The sequence below is a fragment of the Staurois parvus genome, unplaced genomic scaffold (genome assembly GCF_062004578.1).
Source record: "Staurois parvus isolate SC_StPar_1 unplaced genomic scaffold, SC_StPar_1.0 ptg000188l, whole genome shotgun sequence".
In the NCBI taxonomy this organism is placed as follows: Eukaryota; Metazoa; Chordata; class Amphibia; order Anura; family Ranidae; genus Staurois; species Staurois parvus.
Window position 1 is genome coordinate 25099 of NW_028317984.1, and position 18758 is coordinate 43856.

Consider the following 18758-nt stretch of genomic DNA (forward strand, 5'->3'; position numbering starts at 1 on the left):
ATCTCCTATACAGGCTACGCATCCCCTATATACGGCGTGGCGCACAGTAGATCTCCTATACAGGCTACGCATCCCCTATATACGGCGTGGCGCACAGTAGATCTCCTATACAGGCTACGCATCCCCTATATACGGCGTGGCGCACAGTAGATCTCCTATACAGGCTACGCATCCCCTATATACGGCGTGGCGCACAGTAGATCTCCTATACAGGCTACGCATCCCCTATATACAGTGAGGCATACAGTATATCACCTCTATAAGGTATATATCTCCTCTGTACATGCTATGGTATACACAAGTTTCTCTAGTTTTCGGTAAGGTATAAATCTCCTAAGCATACATGATGTCACTGTGCCCAGTAGTTGCGGTGATGAGAGCATTTCGTGTGATTGGGTGGCTTTGTCAGCAGGAAGTGGTGGCTGTAGCAGTGTCTGAACGGAGTGTGGTGATGTGAGTGTGCCTGAGGCTGCGGTCTCCTGTGCAGCAGAGCGTGTTGTAGCGAGTCTAGCGGAGCGCGCCATTGAACAGAACAGAGAGTGCAGTGTAGCCGAGTGTGGCGGGTTGTGTGAGGGCTGTATAGAGGACATATATCTGACTGTGTCCGTAGGTAAAGTTTAGCGAGTAGCGTGTTAATGGCAGATGTGTGCTGAGTGCATGGCAGTGTCGTGTGATGAGCACAGCTGTACGGGTATATAGAGCGGAGTAGAGTTGGCTGTGTGTAGTCAGGGGTGAGGACGGAGGATGTCCCTGAGGAGCGAGCTGCTGAAGTCCGTGTGGTATGCCTTCACTTCGCTCGACACCGAGAAGAGCGGCAAAGTGTCCAAGTCCCAGCTGAAGGTTAGTGCACTGCTCTACTAAGGAGGCTCCTCGGACTGCCATCTTCTATGTCTGTATACCTGTCTATTATACTCACAGAGTTCAGCAACTGGCTGAGCAAAACACTGACTCATCAATTCAGTCATTTTATTCAGTCAGTAACTGTCCTCAAAGGAGACATATGTCTTAAAAATGTAGTATAGCTGTGCTTGTCACTTTTCTTTCTTTATTATCCAATCCATCTACAATTTCTTCAAAACGATCGAATTTGCAAAGTATTGAATATCCATAAGTTTCCTTTCCAATCGATTTAGACTCAGTTCAACAAGATCAAATGCAGTCGATCAGCCAGGGCGGAAAATTATCAATGGTTTTTCATTGATCTGCAGCAGTGAATTCATGAATATAATCATTTTGAACAATCGGATTATGAGATGACATGGTAGAGACAGAGATGCTATTGATGGCCTACTATCCTAAGTTACAATCAGGGACGGACTGACAACTTATGGGGCACCCGGGCAATAGGGGATCATGGGGCCCCTGTGTCCTTGCCCAAACTCAAAAAAGCCTATGAAAAAGGTACCAGGGGCATCTCTTGGGGCCCCCTACTGAGCCTGGGCCCTCCGGCATTGCCTGAGTTTCCAAATGGTCAGTCCGCCCCTGGTTACAATCTTATCTTAACTATCAATTGAAATACACATCTCCAGGTATGGCATATTGATCACATGGGTTATTGACTATAGATCGATTATTCTAATCAGGAGAGATCGATTGGAAAAGAAATCAATCATTTACCATGGGTGCACAAATATGTGGCTGTGCGCGCCGCGGTTTACTCAGGTACAGCAGCCAATTCATTTGAATAGGTTATGGTGCCTCATGAAACGCAGGGAAAAGGTCCCTGCGCTATTTTTGAAAGTATAGTGCAGTACCGATTTCCAGTGCGGGCAGCGTGTCATTAAGATTAATGGCACCGTCCACATCTCCTGCATTTCACTGTACGGGTGGTTGCAGCTGCGGGAAGAGGTGGGAGTTCTGCAGCAGCAACCACCTGCACAGGTGTGAACCTAGCCTTATTGAAGGTGTATAGTGTCTGCTGGCAACCTGGTTGAACTTGTAGGTATCCATTGGTCAGCCCACACAAAATTGATTAGTAGTTATGTAAACATTGGCAAGTTCTTTACCAGGAACAGGTTCAGTGATGGTGAATGGACCTCTAGAGACAAATCACCAGGCAGGATTGCTAAAAAGGCTGCCTGCCTGTCTCTATGGAATGCTTCCCCTGTAGACAGATGCAGCAAAATGTCAATCCATCACTGGTACAGATGCTGCATAATCTTGTTAGCAATTACAGATAAGCATGGATTTGGACCTCACCTAGAAGAAAGTTGTCTTTCTCACCATAAGTTCCAGATCAGCCACAGCAAGAGCATTCTCAGCCACCTGGCCATATGTGGACAATGTCGTTCACCTCATATGTTCATGTAGTCACAAATGGTGGTTGTGTGGGGCAGAGAATGCCCTGGCCATGGCTGACTGAGAGCTGATTTGGTGACTGCTTGCTTCCAGGTTCCTTCTGTACCTAAGGTATGGATGAATTGGTAGCTATTGTACACTGCTCAAAAAAATTACAGGAACACTTTGAAAACATATCAGATCTCAATGGGGAAGAATATCATGCCCTCCCTCTTAGATTTTAAGCTCAAAGGAGCAGGGCCCTCCTAACCCTCTTGTATTGAGCTGTATTGTTGCTGCATTGTCTCCCTTAGTATTGTAAAGCACTGAGCAAACTGTTGGCGCTATATAAATCCTGTATAATAATAATAATAATGCTGGATATCTATACTGATATGGACTGGGTAATGTGTTAGGAATGCAAGGATGACCCATCATTTGATGGAAAAGAAAATGATCAACCTACAGAGGACTGAATTCAAAGACACCCTGAAAATCAAAGTGAAAAAATGATGCAGCAGGCTAGTCTATTTTGCTGAAATTTCATTGCAGCAACTCAAAATGGTACTCAGTAGTTTGTATGGCTCTCACGTGCTTGTATGCATGCCTGACAACATCGGGGCATGCTCCTAATGAGATGATGGATGGTGTCCTAGGGTATTTCCTCCCAGATCTGGACCAGGGCATCACTGATCTCCTGGACAGTCTGAGGCGCAACCTGACCAGAGTCAGATGGACTGAAACATGGTATCCCAGAGGTGTTCTATTGGATTTAGGTCAGGTGAGCGTGGGGGCCATTCAATGGTATCAATTCCTTCATCCTCCAAGAACTGCCTGCTACTCTTGTCACATGAGACCGGTTATTGTCATGCACCAGGAGGAACCCAGGACCCACTGCACAGGTCTGACAATGGGTCCAAGGATTTCATCTCAATACCTAATGGCAGTGAGGGTGCCATTGTCTAGCCTGTACAGGTCTGTGCATCTCTCCATGGATATGCCTCCTCAGGCTGAACAATGTTACAGGCAGCATAACATTGAGCACAGGACCCCCTAGAGGATGTCGGGCCCTCAGGCCACACTCATGAAGTCTGTTTCTGATTGTCTTGTCAGAGACATTCACACCAGTGGCCTGCTGGAGGTAATTTTGTAGGGCTTTGGCAGTACTCATCTTGTTCCTCCTTGCACAAAGAAGCAAATACTAGTCCTGCTGATGGGTTAAGGACCTTCTACGGTCCTGTCCAGCTCTCCTAGAGTAACCGCCTGTCTCCTGGAATCTCCTCCATGCTCTTGAGACTGTGCTTATAGACAGAGCAAACCTTCTGGCAATGGCACGTATTGATTATTATTATTATTATACAGTATTTATATAGTGCCAACGATACACGAGGGGTTTGAGGGCCCTGCTCCTTGGAGCTTACACTCTAGGAGGGAGGGGATAGTGGTACAGGAGGAAATAGCTGTGGGGGATGGAGTGGTAGGAAGAGTGGAGGAGATCGGCAATTAGCTGAGGGCGGGATAGGCTTCCCTGAAGAGATGAGTCTTCAGGGTGCGTCTAAAGGAGAGGAGGGTAGGTGATAGTCTGGATTGGGGTAGGGAGTTCCAGAGGATGGGGGAAGCCCCGGAGAAGTCCTGGAGACGGGCATGGGAGGAGGAGACCAGGGAACTAGAGAGTAGGAGGTCTTGTGAGGAGCGGAGAGTACGTTTAGGGTAGTATTTGAATATCAGGTCAGTGATGTAGTTTGGGGCAGTGTTATGAACAGCTTTGTACGTCAATGTTAGCATTTTGAATTTTATCCGTTGGGCAATCGGAAGCCAGGGGAGGGATTGGCAGAGGGGGGTGGCAGATACGGAGTGGTTAGTAAGGTGGATGAGTCTGGCCGCAGTATTCAGGATAGAATGAAGCGGGGATAGCCTGTGGTGAGGTAAGCCGGTGAGGAGGGAGTTACAGTAGTCGAGTCGTGATATGATAAGGGAGTGAATGAGTTGCTTAGTAGTTTCCGGGGTTAGGAACGGACGTATTTTGGAGATGTTGCGGAGGTGGAGTCTACATGAGTTTTTTCAGTGATTGGACCTGGGGTTGGAAAGACAGGTTGGAGTCTAAGATGACACCTAGTACTCTGGCTTGCGGAGTGGGACTGATGGTGGCGTTGTTGGACGTGATGGAGAAGTCGGGGGGGGGGGCGCGGGCTGGGGGGAAAACTAGGAGCTCGGTTTTGGAAAGGTTTGATTTGAGGAAGTGGAGTGACATCCAATCCGATATGTCGTTCAGTAGGCTAGTGATTCGGGCAGAGACTGAGGGGGTGAGGGGTAGAGAGATAGATTTTTATGTCATCGGCATAGAGATGGTAGTTGGAGCCTTGAGAGTGTATCAGTTGGCCAAGGGAGGAGGTGTAGATGGAGAAGAGAAGGGGCCCTAGGACAGAACCTTGAGGGACCCCAACAGAGAGGGGGAGTGAGGGGGAGGTGGTACCTTTATAGGTAACACTGAAGGAGCGCTGTGATAGATAGGAAGAGAGCCAGGAGAGAGCGGAGTCTCTGAGGCCAAGAGTGTAGTTTTTTGAGGAGGAGGGGGTGGTCAACTGTGTCGAAAGCCACGGAGAGGTCGAGGAGTAGGAGCACTGAATAGTGGCCATTAGCTTTGGCGGTTAGCAGGTCGTTGGTGAGTTTGAGTAGGGCAGTTTCGGTGGAGTGTAGGGGATCAAGGAGGTTGTCGGTGAGGTGGGAACTCAGGTGATTATAGACTAAGCGCTCAAGGAGTTTGGATGTAAATGGCAGCAGGGAGATGGGTCTAAGGTTGTTCAGGTCGGTGGGATCCAGGGAGAGTTTTTTAAGTATGGGAGTGATGTGCGCGTGCTTCAGAGGGGAGGGGAAAGCGCTAGCAGAGAGGGAGAGATTAAAGATGTGAGTGAGGGTGCGTAGGATGGAGAAGGAGGGTGATCGTAGGAGATGTGGGGACAGGGTCAAGGGGGCAGGTTGTGAGGCGGGCTTCAGAGAAGACCTTAGTGACCTCTTCTGGTAACAAGGTCGAAGGAGTGAAGTTTTGAGGGGGTTTTTAGTGTGAGGAATGTTAGGTGGGATTGAGGTCTGGTCAGTGGCGAGGTCGAAGGAGAGGAGTGTTGAGGGGGTTTTTGTGTGGGGAGTGTTAGGTGGGGTGGAGTTCTAGACAATGGCGAGGTTGAAGGAGAGGGGAGTTGACGGGGTTTTCGTATTAGGGATGCTAGGTGGGGTGGAAGTCTGAGTGGTGGCGTTGTCCCTACGAATTGTGTCGATCTTGTTTTTGAAGTGATTGGCAAGCGGTGAGCGGTGAGTGAGGTAGAGGGTGGGGGTGGGGGCGGAGAGAGCAGAGAGTTAAACGTAGAGAAGAGCCGGAGAGGACTGGAGGAGAGGGTATTGATGAGGGTCACAAAGTAGGCTTGCTTGGCAGCGTGGAGGGAGGAAGTGTAGGTGAGGAAGGCGGATTTATATCGGGTGAACACTTGTTGGGATCTGGTTTTGTGCCATAGTCACTCCAGCTTTGTCAGTCTGCCAGGGTTGAAGCGGTCGGGGTCTAATGATTCATGTGGTTAGAGGCCCTAACGAGTCTAGAGCGGCTGACAGCGAGTTGTTATAAAAAGTAGTGGCCCGGTCAGGGCAGGACAGGGGAAAGATACTGTCGTACAGTTGGTCAGCTGCAGATTGGAATGGGGCAGGGTTCAAGTTTCGGAGGTTTCAGCTGGTGATAGTTTGACATTTGGAGGGGTAGGTGTTTGAGGATGAGGAGACGGAGAAGGTAATAAGGTTGTGGTTGGAGAGAGGAAAGGGGGTGTTTGTGAGGTTGTGGGGAGTGCAGAGATGAGAGAAAACAAGGTCCAAGGTGTTCCCGTCGGGAGTGGGTGTTGGACAGTATGCACTGTGCGAGTGCAAAAGAAGAGGTTAAGTGGAGGAGTTGGGATGTAGTCGGGTTAATAATGTTGATAGGGATGTTGAAGTCTCCAAGGATGATGGTGGGTAGCTCGGAGGAGAGAAAGAAGGGTAGCCAGGCGGAGAAGTCGTTGAGGAAGCGGGACACGGGTCCAGGAGGCCAGTAGATAACAGCAATCCTCAGAGGGATTGGAGAGAATAGTCGGATGCAGTGGGCCTCAAAGGAGGAGAAGGATAGGGAGGGGGGTTTGGGAGGACTTGGAAGGTGCTCAGCGGTGACAGGAGCATACCAACCCCACCACCTTTCCGACTGCTGGGTCTGGGTGAGTGGGTCCAGATGAGACCTCCATAGGAGAGTGCCGCTGGGGAGGTAGAGTCAGTGGCTTGGATCCAGGTTTCAGTAATCGCTAGGAGGTTGAGGGAGCGGGAAACAAAGAGGTCGTGGATGGCGGTGAGTTTGTTGCAAACTGATCGGGCGTTCAGGAGTGCACAGGAAAACGGGGGGGGGTTGTTTTTGGGGAGCAGAGGGACAGGTACTAGGTTGAGGGGGTTGTGGCAGTTCGTGGAAGTAGGAGGGTGCCTTGTGGGTGAGCGAGGTGGTGGAGGACCAGGGTTTGGGGAGATGTCCCCCGCTGTTAGGAGAAGAAGGGTGAGAAAGGTGGCATGGGAGCGGGATGTACAGGAGCGCGTAAGTCTACCAGTGGATTGATGTGCCATCCTGGAGGAGTTGGACTGCCTGTGCAACCTCTGTAGGGCCCTATGCTATCAGTAGTGACTCTGACCCTAGCCAAATAGAACTAGTGAAAAACAGTCAGAAAAATGAGTAGGGAAAAAATGTCAGTGGCCTCCACCTGTAAAATCATTCCTGTTTTGGGGGTTGTCTCATTGTTGCCCATCTAGTGCACCTGTTGCTAATTTCATGAACACCAAAGCAGCTGAAACAGATTAACAACCCCCTCCACTACTTAACTGACCAGATCAATATCCCAGGAGTTTAATTGACTTGATGCTATACTCTGATTAAAAAGTGTTCCTTTAATTTTTTTGAGCAGTGTATTTTCGACTCTGGCACCGTTGGCAGTCACAACACCCAAGCAGAGGCTACATCTGAATGGTTGCAGACACTGATTAGTTGACAAATTTCCACCTGGCTGCTTAGATTTTTCAAGTCTAAGGATGTTGGGTGGGAAACAGTCAACAGAGCTACTCACTATGCAGGTTCTAGCCAGTTCATAAGGCTTAAGGGTAGCCATACATGGCCTAGCATCTACAAGCAATGGGTGCATTCTGAGCATCTCTTACGACAACTAGGACAAGTATTGATATGATAACAATCTTTTCTGATTGATGGGAATTAATATTATTTTCTATTTGCAACTAAAAGTCCAATATGTACTGTATTTATTATTTACCAATTATTTTATTGAAAAAAAAACAATGTGGCATATACATGGATAGAAGCAGACATACCATGCCAATGTGTACTGTATTTTTCCAGTGGTAAAAAAGGAAGAAAACTTTTAGTGGTGCTAACACCTGTTAGTTAAGAGTGGATCCCAAATGAGGATGGGTAGCCGACATAGGGCCATGTATGGCTTCCCACTGGCCATATGTGTTGAAATGTGACTATTCAATCTCCATTGGTTTTTATTTTCTATTAATTATGCAGTGTGGGGGCTTAAATAATTGGATATAATTTGAGTGGATTGTTTAGATGGACTCTTAAGTTAGCCTTAGATGGATAGAATTTGGAACTAAAATTCTTAGGAAAAGTCTTATGAAAATTCTCAGAATATTCTAAAAACAATTGCGCAATCAGGTTGTAACATGTGTGGCCAGCTAAAGAGATTTATTGACTGAAAGGTTTTTGCTTTGCAATAATTTTTATGGGGTACAAAGAAAATAAACTTACGAGTAAACGAACAATGTGTTCAGTGTCCTCATGTCTGCACAGCATGAGTTGTATACAGGATATTCAATAGAAACACATGAGTACAAAGTATGACAGAAAACATTCTAACTGCTCAGTTGTCAATAAGCAAAAGGTTCCCAAAACAATCATCTTGAGATATACAGGCTGGTTTCCTGAGAAATACAAATGTATCCGAAGAAGTCATAGAGAGATTCATAAGAGGGAGAAAAAGTATAATCATCCCCTCAACAAGAAAAGACAAAAATGGATTCTCCCCATATAGATGGGACTTTCAAGGCAGAAACACCATATATTAAAAGTACAATACTCTTTATTCCATTATTATCATAAAAGTTTTTTCTTATATTAAAAAATTGTCCAGAGTAGTAGGGGTCACTGCACAGTGGATAAGGATTATCCTCAAGTTCTGGGGAGCATCTTTCTCCCCATCCATTTCCCCTTTCATCTTTTTGGGTACAGGCAATCTCAGTGTACGTTGCATGTGGCTGCAATATGAGTTGGAGACCTCCTTCCTCTTCCCACTAAATGTGCAAGTTGTTTTTTTTGTGGAAATCCTTTTGGAAGATGATCTCCTTAACACATTTTAATCAGTGTAGGTTTTAATAAATACTAGACTGCACTGTTTAAACAAGTTACCCTGAAGAAGGAGCCATAGTCTCTGAAATGCGTTGGATATTGATCTTTGGATCTTTGTAAACATGTAAAATCTTATTGTTATGTATCATGATTTTGTACTAATAAATTGTAATGGACAATTTTTTAATATAAGAAAAAAACTTTTATGATGATAATTAAATAGAGTATTGTACTTTTAATATATGGTGTTTCTGCCTTGAAAGTCCCATCTATACAGGGGAATCCATTTTTGTATATTTCTTAAACAGGGATGTTGGCAGGTATATGGGGGTCTTCCCTTACCTAATATAGTACTCCACAGGAATAGTCCCTAATGTAGCATATGTATTAAGTTTAGCAGTCATTAGGCATCTACCAAGAGCAAATCATAACATGTTTTTTTTAACTGTAAGTTTATTGAATGGCTACAAGAAATTACAAGTAGACACAAAAATAAATGGTTGATGGCACAGACAAATTCAGTACAAAGCTATAAAAAGCATTGATGGCAATTAGACAGTTGCCATCAATAAGGGCTAAGGAGGTAGTACACGGCATATAATACCATAGTATAAGTAAACTCTGAACGGAGCAGTGAAATATACTTGGGTCATTAACATATAAAGCATAGAAAGTGGGGTTCACCAATTTTAAATAAGTATATGGGCAAACCGTTGAGGGGGAAGGGAAAGAGAACTGGGGAACAAGGCGGAGAGGAGGGGGGCCCTTGTTTTAAGTAGACAGGGTAATTCGGTTTGTTGCAGGCTGGCTGGTAAGTGAGCTATGAATATTTATTTGTTGTTGACATAAAGACATCTGACCAGGACTCTGCGCTCCCTACACGTCATACAACAGATACTAGGAAGGACATTGTAAGCAGTGTAGCCAAGGATCCCATACTCTTTCGAATTTAGCATGTTTATTTAGGATGCTTACCAGTTTTTCATGTAGCATGACCCAGGTAAGCTAACGCTTCATTACAGCTAGGGCGACCACAGCAGTAGCAACAGATATTTTGCGTAAAACATATAAAAAATAAGAGTCTGCAAGTGCTTGATAATGTTGTCGGCTTGTTCATTTAGAAGAGCTACTTGAGCTTTTTTAGGCACATTGATAATTGTTACCGAGTAGTGTGCACTCTTACTAATCTTAGGGCAAGTCCACCAGGTGTTAAACATCGTACCCTCCTGGCCACATCCTTGAAAACACATGGCGGTTAACACAGGATACATTCTGGACAGCTAGGTACCAACATGACAAGACCTTGTATTTAGCTTCTATTAAGTGGATGTTCATGATACCCTTATATATTCTAGAGTTCCATGCATTCCCATCTTCATGTAAAAAGTAGGGATCAGTGAGCGCTCAAAAATAGCTGCTATTTCACACTAAGGTAACCAGATAAAACCTCAAATTTATGAACTGAAAGGTGCAGTGCTATAATCTACAATAAATCAAGTTATGTCCGTTAAAATAGGTATAAGTGAATATATCATAATATAAAGGAAATGTTCATAAAGTGACATTTCGTGCTAGGGTGCCAATCAAAGCTGTTGATTACTTCAACATTCAGTGATGTGCCCAAAAGTGTGGTAAAGATACGCACTGACCAGATGCGTATTAAAAATATGCATGTAATATGTATAACCAGAGGTCCCCTTTAAGGATGGATGAGGTAAACCGGGTTCGGAATCTCCTCCCTCTGGATGGTATACAGCCAACGGATGTCTCCTGGATACACAAGGAACTATTCCTACCAGAGGTCCCCTTTAAGCATGGATGGGTGTCTGCAGCCTTAGATGGAAACTCCCTCCTCTGGGTCCTGTGGGATACTGCAGTTAGCTTCCAGGCTGGGCTCTGCAAATTAATTAGCTCAACAGGGAGCCAGACAGAAGATTGCCCATAGTGCAGTATTGTAAAGGTAAGGTTTATTAATATCCACGTGGTAAATGTAATACAAATGGTAAAATAACAGGTGCTGGTATGCAGTGCTGTATGAAGGGACTGACCATCCACTAAGCAAGATGGCCCCTGGACCTTCACGAGGCTCCGGCGGCGTGACATCACGGCGTATTGGCTCCGCTTTGACGCGTTTTGTGCCACGCACTTCTTCAGAAGAATTGCCAATGTCAAGGAGGAGCCAATACGCCGTGACGTCACGCCGCTGGAGCCTCGTGAAGGTCTGCCAGCCATCTTGCTCAGTGAACGGTCAGTCCCTTCATACAGCACTGCATACCAGCACCTGTTGTTTTACCATTTGTATTACATTTACCACGTGGATATTAATAAACCTTACCTTTACAATACTGCACTGTCTGGCTCCCTGTTGAGCTAATTAATTTGCAGAGCCCAGCCTGGAAGCTAGCTGCAGTATCCAACAGGACCCAGAGGAGGGAGTTTCAATCTCAGGCTGCAAGCACTTAAAAGGGACCTCTGGTAGGAATAGTTCATGGTGTATCCAGGAGACATCCGTTGGCTGTATACCATCCAGAGGGAGGAGATTCTGTACCCGGTTTACCTCATCCATCCTTAAAGGGGACCTCTGGTTATGCATATTACATGCGTATTTATAATACGCATCTGGTGAGTGCGTATTTTTACCACACTTTTGGGCACATCCCTGAATATTGAAGTAATCAACAGCTGTGATTGGCACCCTAGCACAAACTGTCACTTTATGAACATTTTCTTTATTTTATGATATAATCATTTATATCGTCTTCATGTGATCTTCACTGTGATCTCAGTCTCCAAGTCTTTTTCCCTTGTGAGTCTATACAAGAGTCTCTGAGGGGAACTAACCAATTGTCAATACAGAAACGATATACCACCCCTTTGAGTTACTCACTTCAGACCTCTGGTTTCAAAGGCCATATGTAGTGAGAGATCCTCAGCCCTCCTTTGCAAGGATATAAGAAAGTGTTAGATTTGGCAGAAGTGGAAGTGTTCAGATTGTGGCATTTAATATTGTTGAAGGTAATAGTTCACCTTTCTAATACCATTGCTGTCCAAAAAGTATCCTATGCGGTACAGTATATTTTCCATCCACCATTAAAACTGTTGAGACTGCAAACCAGAAAGTATTTCTGGGTTATTAAAAATTAGTGTTACCAGTGTGTGCAGAGATCTCAGGGGTGTTAATTTGCAGAACTCTCAAAGAGGCATAGAGTGTGAAAGAGGACAAAGTGTCGCTTGATGTTTTGTAAATAAAGTCTATATTAAAAGATTTAGGGGCAGGGGTATACAGGCTTGTGCTTCCAATGAGATCCATTTTGCTTTGTAGAGGTTGAAATAAATTTGATATACAGTAATTGTGTCAGCTGTGCTGCCCTGTAGTACTTGTGAAAAAGCGGGGGAAAGTAGGTTTTTTAAAATTTTCAAAAGTCATTTGTGAGCTATCAAATTTAAAAAGGTCTATCCAAATAAAAAGAGAGAACACCCATTCGCAGAAGGGTGTGGCAGACATCTGCAAAGAGACCACTGCTTTTACATGGAGAGCAGGCTTCCTTCCTTGCAGCATGCTGGAAGAGGACAGGCTTTTTTACTTGGGCTGTGGCTGCTTTCTGTTTCAATCGTTTTTATTACCTTTTCAAGAAAAGAAAACAATATAAGGTAACAATATCATATACAGTACTTAACCTCCAGCATGGGAAATATACATAGTATTAATGACATTAAGAAGGAACTAATTAAAGGTCCCATATTATAGTCTGGGCTGTGGCAGCTTTCTAAGGAAAACACACTGTAAGACTTTACACACATTACATTTTGCTGCATCTGGAATGTATTTATATAATATAAAAGTTTATTTGGTCTTTAATATTAAATTGATATTAAAGTCTTGCTTTTTTTGGAAAAAGAAAAAAAAAACGTGTCATAGTTACCTGTTTTGTGCTGTGGTTTTGCACATTGCAGATCCTCCTCTTCTTGGGGTCCGTGCTGGTGCTCATGACCCCTCCTTCCTGTTGGGTGCTCCTACAGCAAGCAGCTTGCTATGGGAGCACCTGAACAGCCATGCTCCTGAGCCATGCCTCTACATGTCCATCCACAAACAGAGCCATAGCTCAGCCCTACCCCTCCCTCTCCTGATTGGCTCACTGACTGTGATTGACAGCAGCAGGAGCCAGTGGCTCCTGCTGGTGCCTCAGCATATCAGGAGTGAGAGCCCCAGAGAACCGAGGCTCTCGTGGACATTGCTGGATTGGGATGGGGCTCAGGTATACGTTAGGGGGGCTGGGAGGGCTGCACACAGAAGCCTTTAGAAGCACTTTAACTAAAAAAATTAAAATGCATTTTACATTTACTACAGCTTTGTTGTAACTTACTAAGTAGGAAGCAAAGGGGGCGGAGTAGCTTAGATCTCATTCATATGGGTGCTGAAGCCCGTACAGCATTGATGAGCAGTTAGTTAACGTAGATGGAGCTGCTCACCCACCCCTGAACGCCTGTCAAATTAGAATGTGGTGAATGTATCTGTACAGCTGCTGCATTCCCATTCAGTAACATAGGCTGCCTGCAAACAGCGCCAGGCAGTTAAAGCCACATAAACAAACAGCTCTTTCACACCATACTGGCTTTGCAATCCCCATGAATGAAGCCTTACATTGTAAGCAGAGTGACCTTGGGAGGAAGGTCAGTTAATAGGACCCTAAGTAGAGACTAAAACTGACCATGCATGACTCGAATTTCAGTCGATTCCAGAATTGGATGAAATATGACCTGTGGGTGGCACTGTCAGTACCTCCCTGCTTCTCAATTGTTGATCTAACAATCAAAGATGCATCCAATCAGATGAAGTAACTGTTCATGTATTCAGACAATCAGTGTGTTATGCTGAGAATCCTTCCTGTGCTCCAAGGCTGGTTGCTCTTCTCTATTAATAAAGTAAACAATTCTTGATCACCTTGTGTACAATGTGCTGGATTACTAGGGGTTTAGTCCAACAAGGTACATACCACCTTGCAGAGTTATCTCTTTAATTTACAATTTAGATTTTTACTGAGTGCTGGGAGCAAAGCTATCACTATACTTTCGATGCTTTGACACTGGACCTCCTGGTCTCAGCACCAACAGCTGCAGATTCACAGCAACCACTCTGCATGCCCCCCTGAGGATTCATAGAGTGCTTGGTTTTATGTGCATCCATTTACAAAATACAAAGGGGTTAATTCACTAAAGGATTCTGCATGTGATATGAACGTCACAGGATCCATTTTTTTGGTAATATCTCATGGGATAAAAAAAAAATTAATCAAAGTAATGTATCGAATGTGAGATAAATAGCGCAAAAGAATAGATAAATCATTAAAAGTCAATTCACTAAAGAACACACATTCGTTATTTATCACTTGCCAGTAGGCAGTCGCTATTTTAGCAATGTACAAAATAACAATGAGAGGAACTCTGCACTGGCCAGTAAGTTAAAAGCATACAAAGTGTCAGTGTGGAAATGTTCTGACTTGAGCTCAGGAAGGAAAATAAATTGTAACATTTCATCAGAGGGAGATCTGCAAATAAAAAAATACTAGAAAATGTTCTCGCAGTTTCATATTTTGGTGTGCCTTCATTACAGAACTACTGTATCTTTCTCTAGTGAAGTGTTAGCATGTAAACATAAAATTAAATTTTAAAAATGCCAAAAATAATGCAAAATTTAGGTGATAATTATCACAAAACATAAATATTTTGTAAATAATACGTATTTATTAGTGAATCAGCTACTTTTGAGATAAACATGCCATGAGTTATTGTAACTCACAAATGCATGTGGTATTTTTCTCTTAGGGAATTGACCCCAAAGCCCTCTGTGAATGGATTGGGGGGGGGGGTGGCAGGCAGAGCAGCTGCTGTTTGAGAATGATGCAGCTAGGCAGAAAGGGCCTGCATAGTTGGCCACTGTTGATGAAAGCCTGTGACAGCCCTTTAGTTATATTAACCCCTGCTGCACCAAAAGATTATGGCAGCGGGGGAAGAGGGGCATGGATGAAGGAGCATTTCTGCTAAAAGAAGAGGAATTATTCAAAAGAAAACACCATGCTGACTCTAGGTTATGTCCCTTGTGCTGATTTTTCAGTTTTTAAAGTGGTAGTAAACCCTTACATATACCCAGTGAAGTGACTGGCCTCAGGAATTACACAGAGATTATACAAAATCCTCCTACGTTAGTTGTACATGTTTATCTCCAGCCATATCTTATCAACAAATGTTTAAAGTGTACAGTTTATACAGCATTTCTGATTTTCTATTGCTATATGTGCTCCAATATGGAGATTCTCAGATATAAGTGTTAGGACACTTTGTTAAACAGATATATATCCAGATGCTATGTATCTATGTTGCTCCAACCATTAAGTTCAGTGAGTGTACATTAATCAATCAATCATAATTAATAAATATATAACATAACATTAAAATAAATAAAAATCCTTATGTTTTAATATTCAGTGTTTAAAATCCAACCATTTAGCGTTACACCAAGTACACAACTCATATATATTTCAAAAGTTCTGGGGCACTGTTGAGCAGCTGACGAAGATGGCCACACATTAGACCGGCTCCTCACCGCCCGGGCATTCAATAATTCCTAGCATCTGCCAGCATCGAGCCTGACACACCATATCCGACCTTCAGCCTCCTTGATATTCCGCGGTCTTACCCAGGGCACTTCACAGGCCAGGACCGCTGCATCACCGTCTTTTGATCGTTGTACCTGTGCCACCAGCGGGATCCCGCACCATGTGCTCCGAAGCAAGCGTGAGTACATCACATCTGCCCCCGCTCCACAGACCTAATGACAGCCTGCACTGACATCAGACCCACCTTAGTCCCTCACTTTGTCCCCCAACAGGCTCCCAGACTGCATTTGGCGCTTGCAGCCTGAACCATCACAGCGAGACCGATCCTCCGACATATTTGCCACCCGCCTCCATGCCAGCCCTGGGTAGTCAGTACTCCCTGTGGCAAAGCTGAGGGACATTCCACACAGCCACTGAACAGGCTGCATTAAATTAACCTATCTAATGTTTTATTTTGAGCACAGCTTTGACACCACAGTAATCTGCAGCCTCCCTGGACCCGTAACGGAGGCCATTTTTGCTATTGAAACCAAGCAAGCAATTACCACAGGCCGACAGCACTCTAGTAGTGCTTCTGTATTCCTTGTCGGTGGCACTGGGATCCTTTACCACGGCCAGGGACAGCTCCAAATACAGACTTACCATATATTTTGCTTTATGGTTGCTCATACTCTTATTCATCTATTACTCCCCACTAGTCCAGGGGGGCCACATTCCCTGCGGACAATGGCACCTGTGCTTTTCAACTGACTGCGGGATTCTGCAAGGAGCCCTATACCTAATTCTCACAATCAGATCCTGTGCTGCCCTTCCCATTGTGGGACCGTATCAGGGACCTTTTTGTTTGCTTTTCCTTCTATTAATTTTTATTCTTTATCTTCTCAGTTTTCATAGCACAACTCCCTGACTCCAGCTCCGCCAGACTCAGACACTGGACACCCTTCTAGCGCTCCTCCAGCCACCATCTGTAAATCTGACCTCCTTGGAATTGATCTGTGGACTTCGACACTTACAGGAGCTACCTATATTCACACATTACTATACCTGGACAGCCCCTCGCTTCAGCATCCCTGGTTTTCCTCGGACCATGGGGAAATATTCTACTACACCAGCCAAATCACCCACAAGCACCTCCAAGACTTCAGCTACCCTGGCTAAACGGCCTATGTCCAAAATTGCTTCTCCACAACCTTCACCTGAACTTCCACTCTTCTCAGGAACTAATATTCCACTTGGATGACTCTTCCAATGACAGCCTTTCTGTTACATAACAGATCCCACCATGGTAGTGGTCCAAAACTCGGTCCTTCTTAAGAAATTCAAACTCCTTCTCCAACAGGAATTGAATAGTGCTACGGAACAACTCACTACTAAGATCAGGGACATAGGGTCTGATATTGATGACCTAGAACACAAAATGGATGACGCTAAGTGATCAATAACCATGAACAAAATATTGACACGATCAAACTGGATCTGGCTTCAAAACGTGAGGACTTAGAGAACCATAGCAGAAGAGGAAACCTCTGGATCAGAGGTCTCCCTGAATTCGTAGAGGAATTAAACTCTGTAGTCACTGCTTTACTACAGGAGCTCCTTTAGGCTGGTCTGCCTTTTTTGGACCTTCTGTGCCTATCATTAGGGTGCTTGAGGACAACCACATTTATATAGTAATACTGGTCATTACAATTGTCCATGGACTCCCCCTCCCTCTTTTTTTTCTCTTGCATTCCTGTCTGCTATTGCACACGTTGATGTATGTTTAATTGTTGGGGGTTCATCACCCTCCATGGAGACCCTCTTGAAAATGACTAAATCTTCATTGCCCTAAACTACATGGGCAATTCAGTGGAGCCTCGCTGCTTGGGCCGCCCACGTTCTCACCTGTCCCACTATCTAGCACAAGGCTAGACCCTATTAAAAATCCCCTTGGATTGGCGGTGACCTTCTCTGTCCCCTTCCTGCTAAGTGTACCTAGGTGTGCCTGCAAGTGTATGTCTGGATGGCTACATGCACTCCCCTCCCCCCTTTTTCTTCTTTTTTCTTTTCTCCTCCCCTCCTTCCCTATAGTTTCAATGTCAGACAATAGTTTCATCTTTAACATTCTTATGTTATCATGATATACAATGCACACCCGGCCGGCTCAGGTTACCCTCACCTCTGGCAGTGTATATGTCCACCGCCACTGATTGCTGCAGCAATTCTTTTCCGGTAGGCCTTGTGGTTGCGCCCATCCTAGCCTTTTCTTCTCTTTTTATTTCCTTCTACTCTACCTCCCGTTTTTTCATGTTTTTCTGGACATCAGACAACCCAAGCCTGTTGCACTTGAGTTGACCTGGACCTCTGCTGCGTTATTTAGCTACTCTGCTCTCTATCCACCATGATGGCTACTTCCAAATTTGTAGTTGTGTCAAACAATGTTCAGGGCTTCAATTCCCCCCAGAAACGTAAGTGTGCTTTTACTTTCTACGCCTCGCTTTCAGCCCACAATATCAGACTGCAGTTTCTACTTACTCCTTCCCCAAATATTTTCACAAACATTACCCCCAGGCCAGGGGGTAGCTGTTACAAGTGTAAATAAGATAACGATTTTGACAGGTTGTGGTTATTTTTGATATTTTTTAATTTAAATTTTTATTGAAGGTTTTCAAGAAAAAATTTTAACAGAGATAAACATTTGGTTCAGTTTAGAATGTATGCATACAATACAGCTTTATTAGACAGTTACCCCACCTTTTGGCTAGGGTCGGAGCTATAGTTCGGCATAAGCATCAGAGGTATGCTTGGGGTGGACTGAACCGTAGGGAGGTGTAGTAGGTATTGAGGGGGATTAAACAGAGGAGAGAGTAATAGGGGGGGAAGTGGAGGGGGGGAGGATAGGTTGTGTGAGGATGAGGGAGAGGTACCTGTCTGACGTGGATAGTTTGTGCGATTGTTTGTACAGTATCAGGGTTTTACGGAGCAGTTAGGATTTTGTAACCAGTTAGACCATAGAGAATTAAACTTATGTTGGGTGGAGTTATTAGTGGCCAGTCTTTTTTCCATTTCGCATTGGAAGTTAAGATCTGAGATTAGCGATTGAAAGGAAGGGGCTGTGGTGGTAGTCCAGAGTCGGGTTATGTTTAGTTTTGCTGCAAAAAGAATGTGGACCATGATGGTACGGGAGGTATATGGGAATTTGTTAATCCCAATATTTAGGAGTGCAAGTGCCGGATTGGGGTTTATCATTATTTTGGAGATTTCGGCTATTAGTTGGAATACGCTATTCCAAAAGGATTTAATAGATTTGCAAGACCAAAGTATGTGAAGAGTGGAACCTACATCCCCGCATTGTCTCCAACAGGAAGGGGAGTGTTTTGGATAGAAAATGGCAAGTCTGGCAGGGGTTAGGTACCATTGATGAAGTAATTTTAAATAAGATTCCCAGTGTGAGCTGCAGTGAGAGGATTTGTAAG

At 44.5% G+C, this 18758-nt stretch overlaps 1 protein-coding gene across 2 annotated transcripts in view; it reads left to right on the forward strand.

Moving 5' to 3' along the window:
- Positions 1-452: 452 nt before the first annotated feature.
- Positions 453-18758, forward strand: part of DEF6 (DEF6 guanine nucleotide exchange factor) — a 133275-nt gene continuing 114969 nt past the window's right edge. For both annotated transcript variants that reach the window (XM_089677554.1, XM_089677555.1), the window contains exon 1: positions 453-840. In XM_089677554.1, coding sequence (XP_089533680.1) covers positions 745-840 — 96 coding nt within the window. In that variant the 5' untranslated portion in view covers positions 453-744. The remainder of the gene's footprint in view (positions 841-18758) is intronic.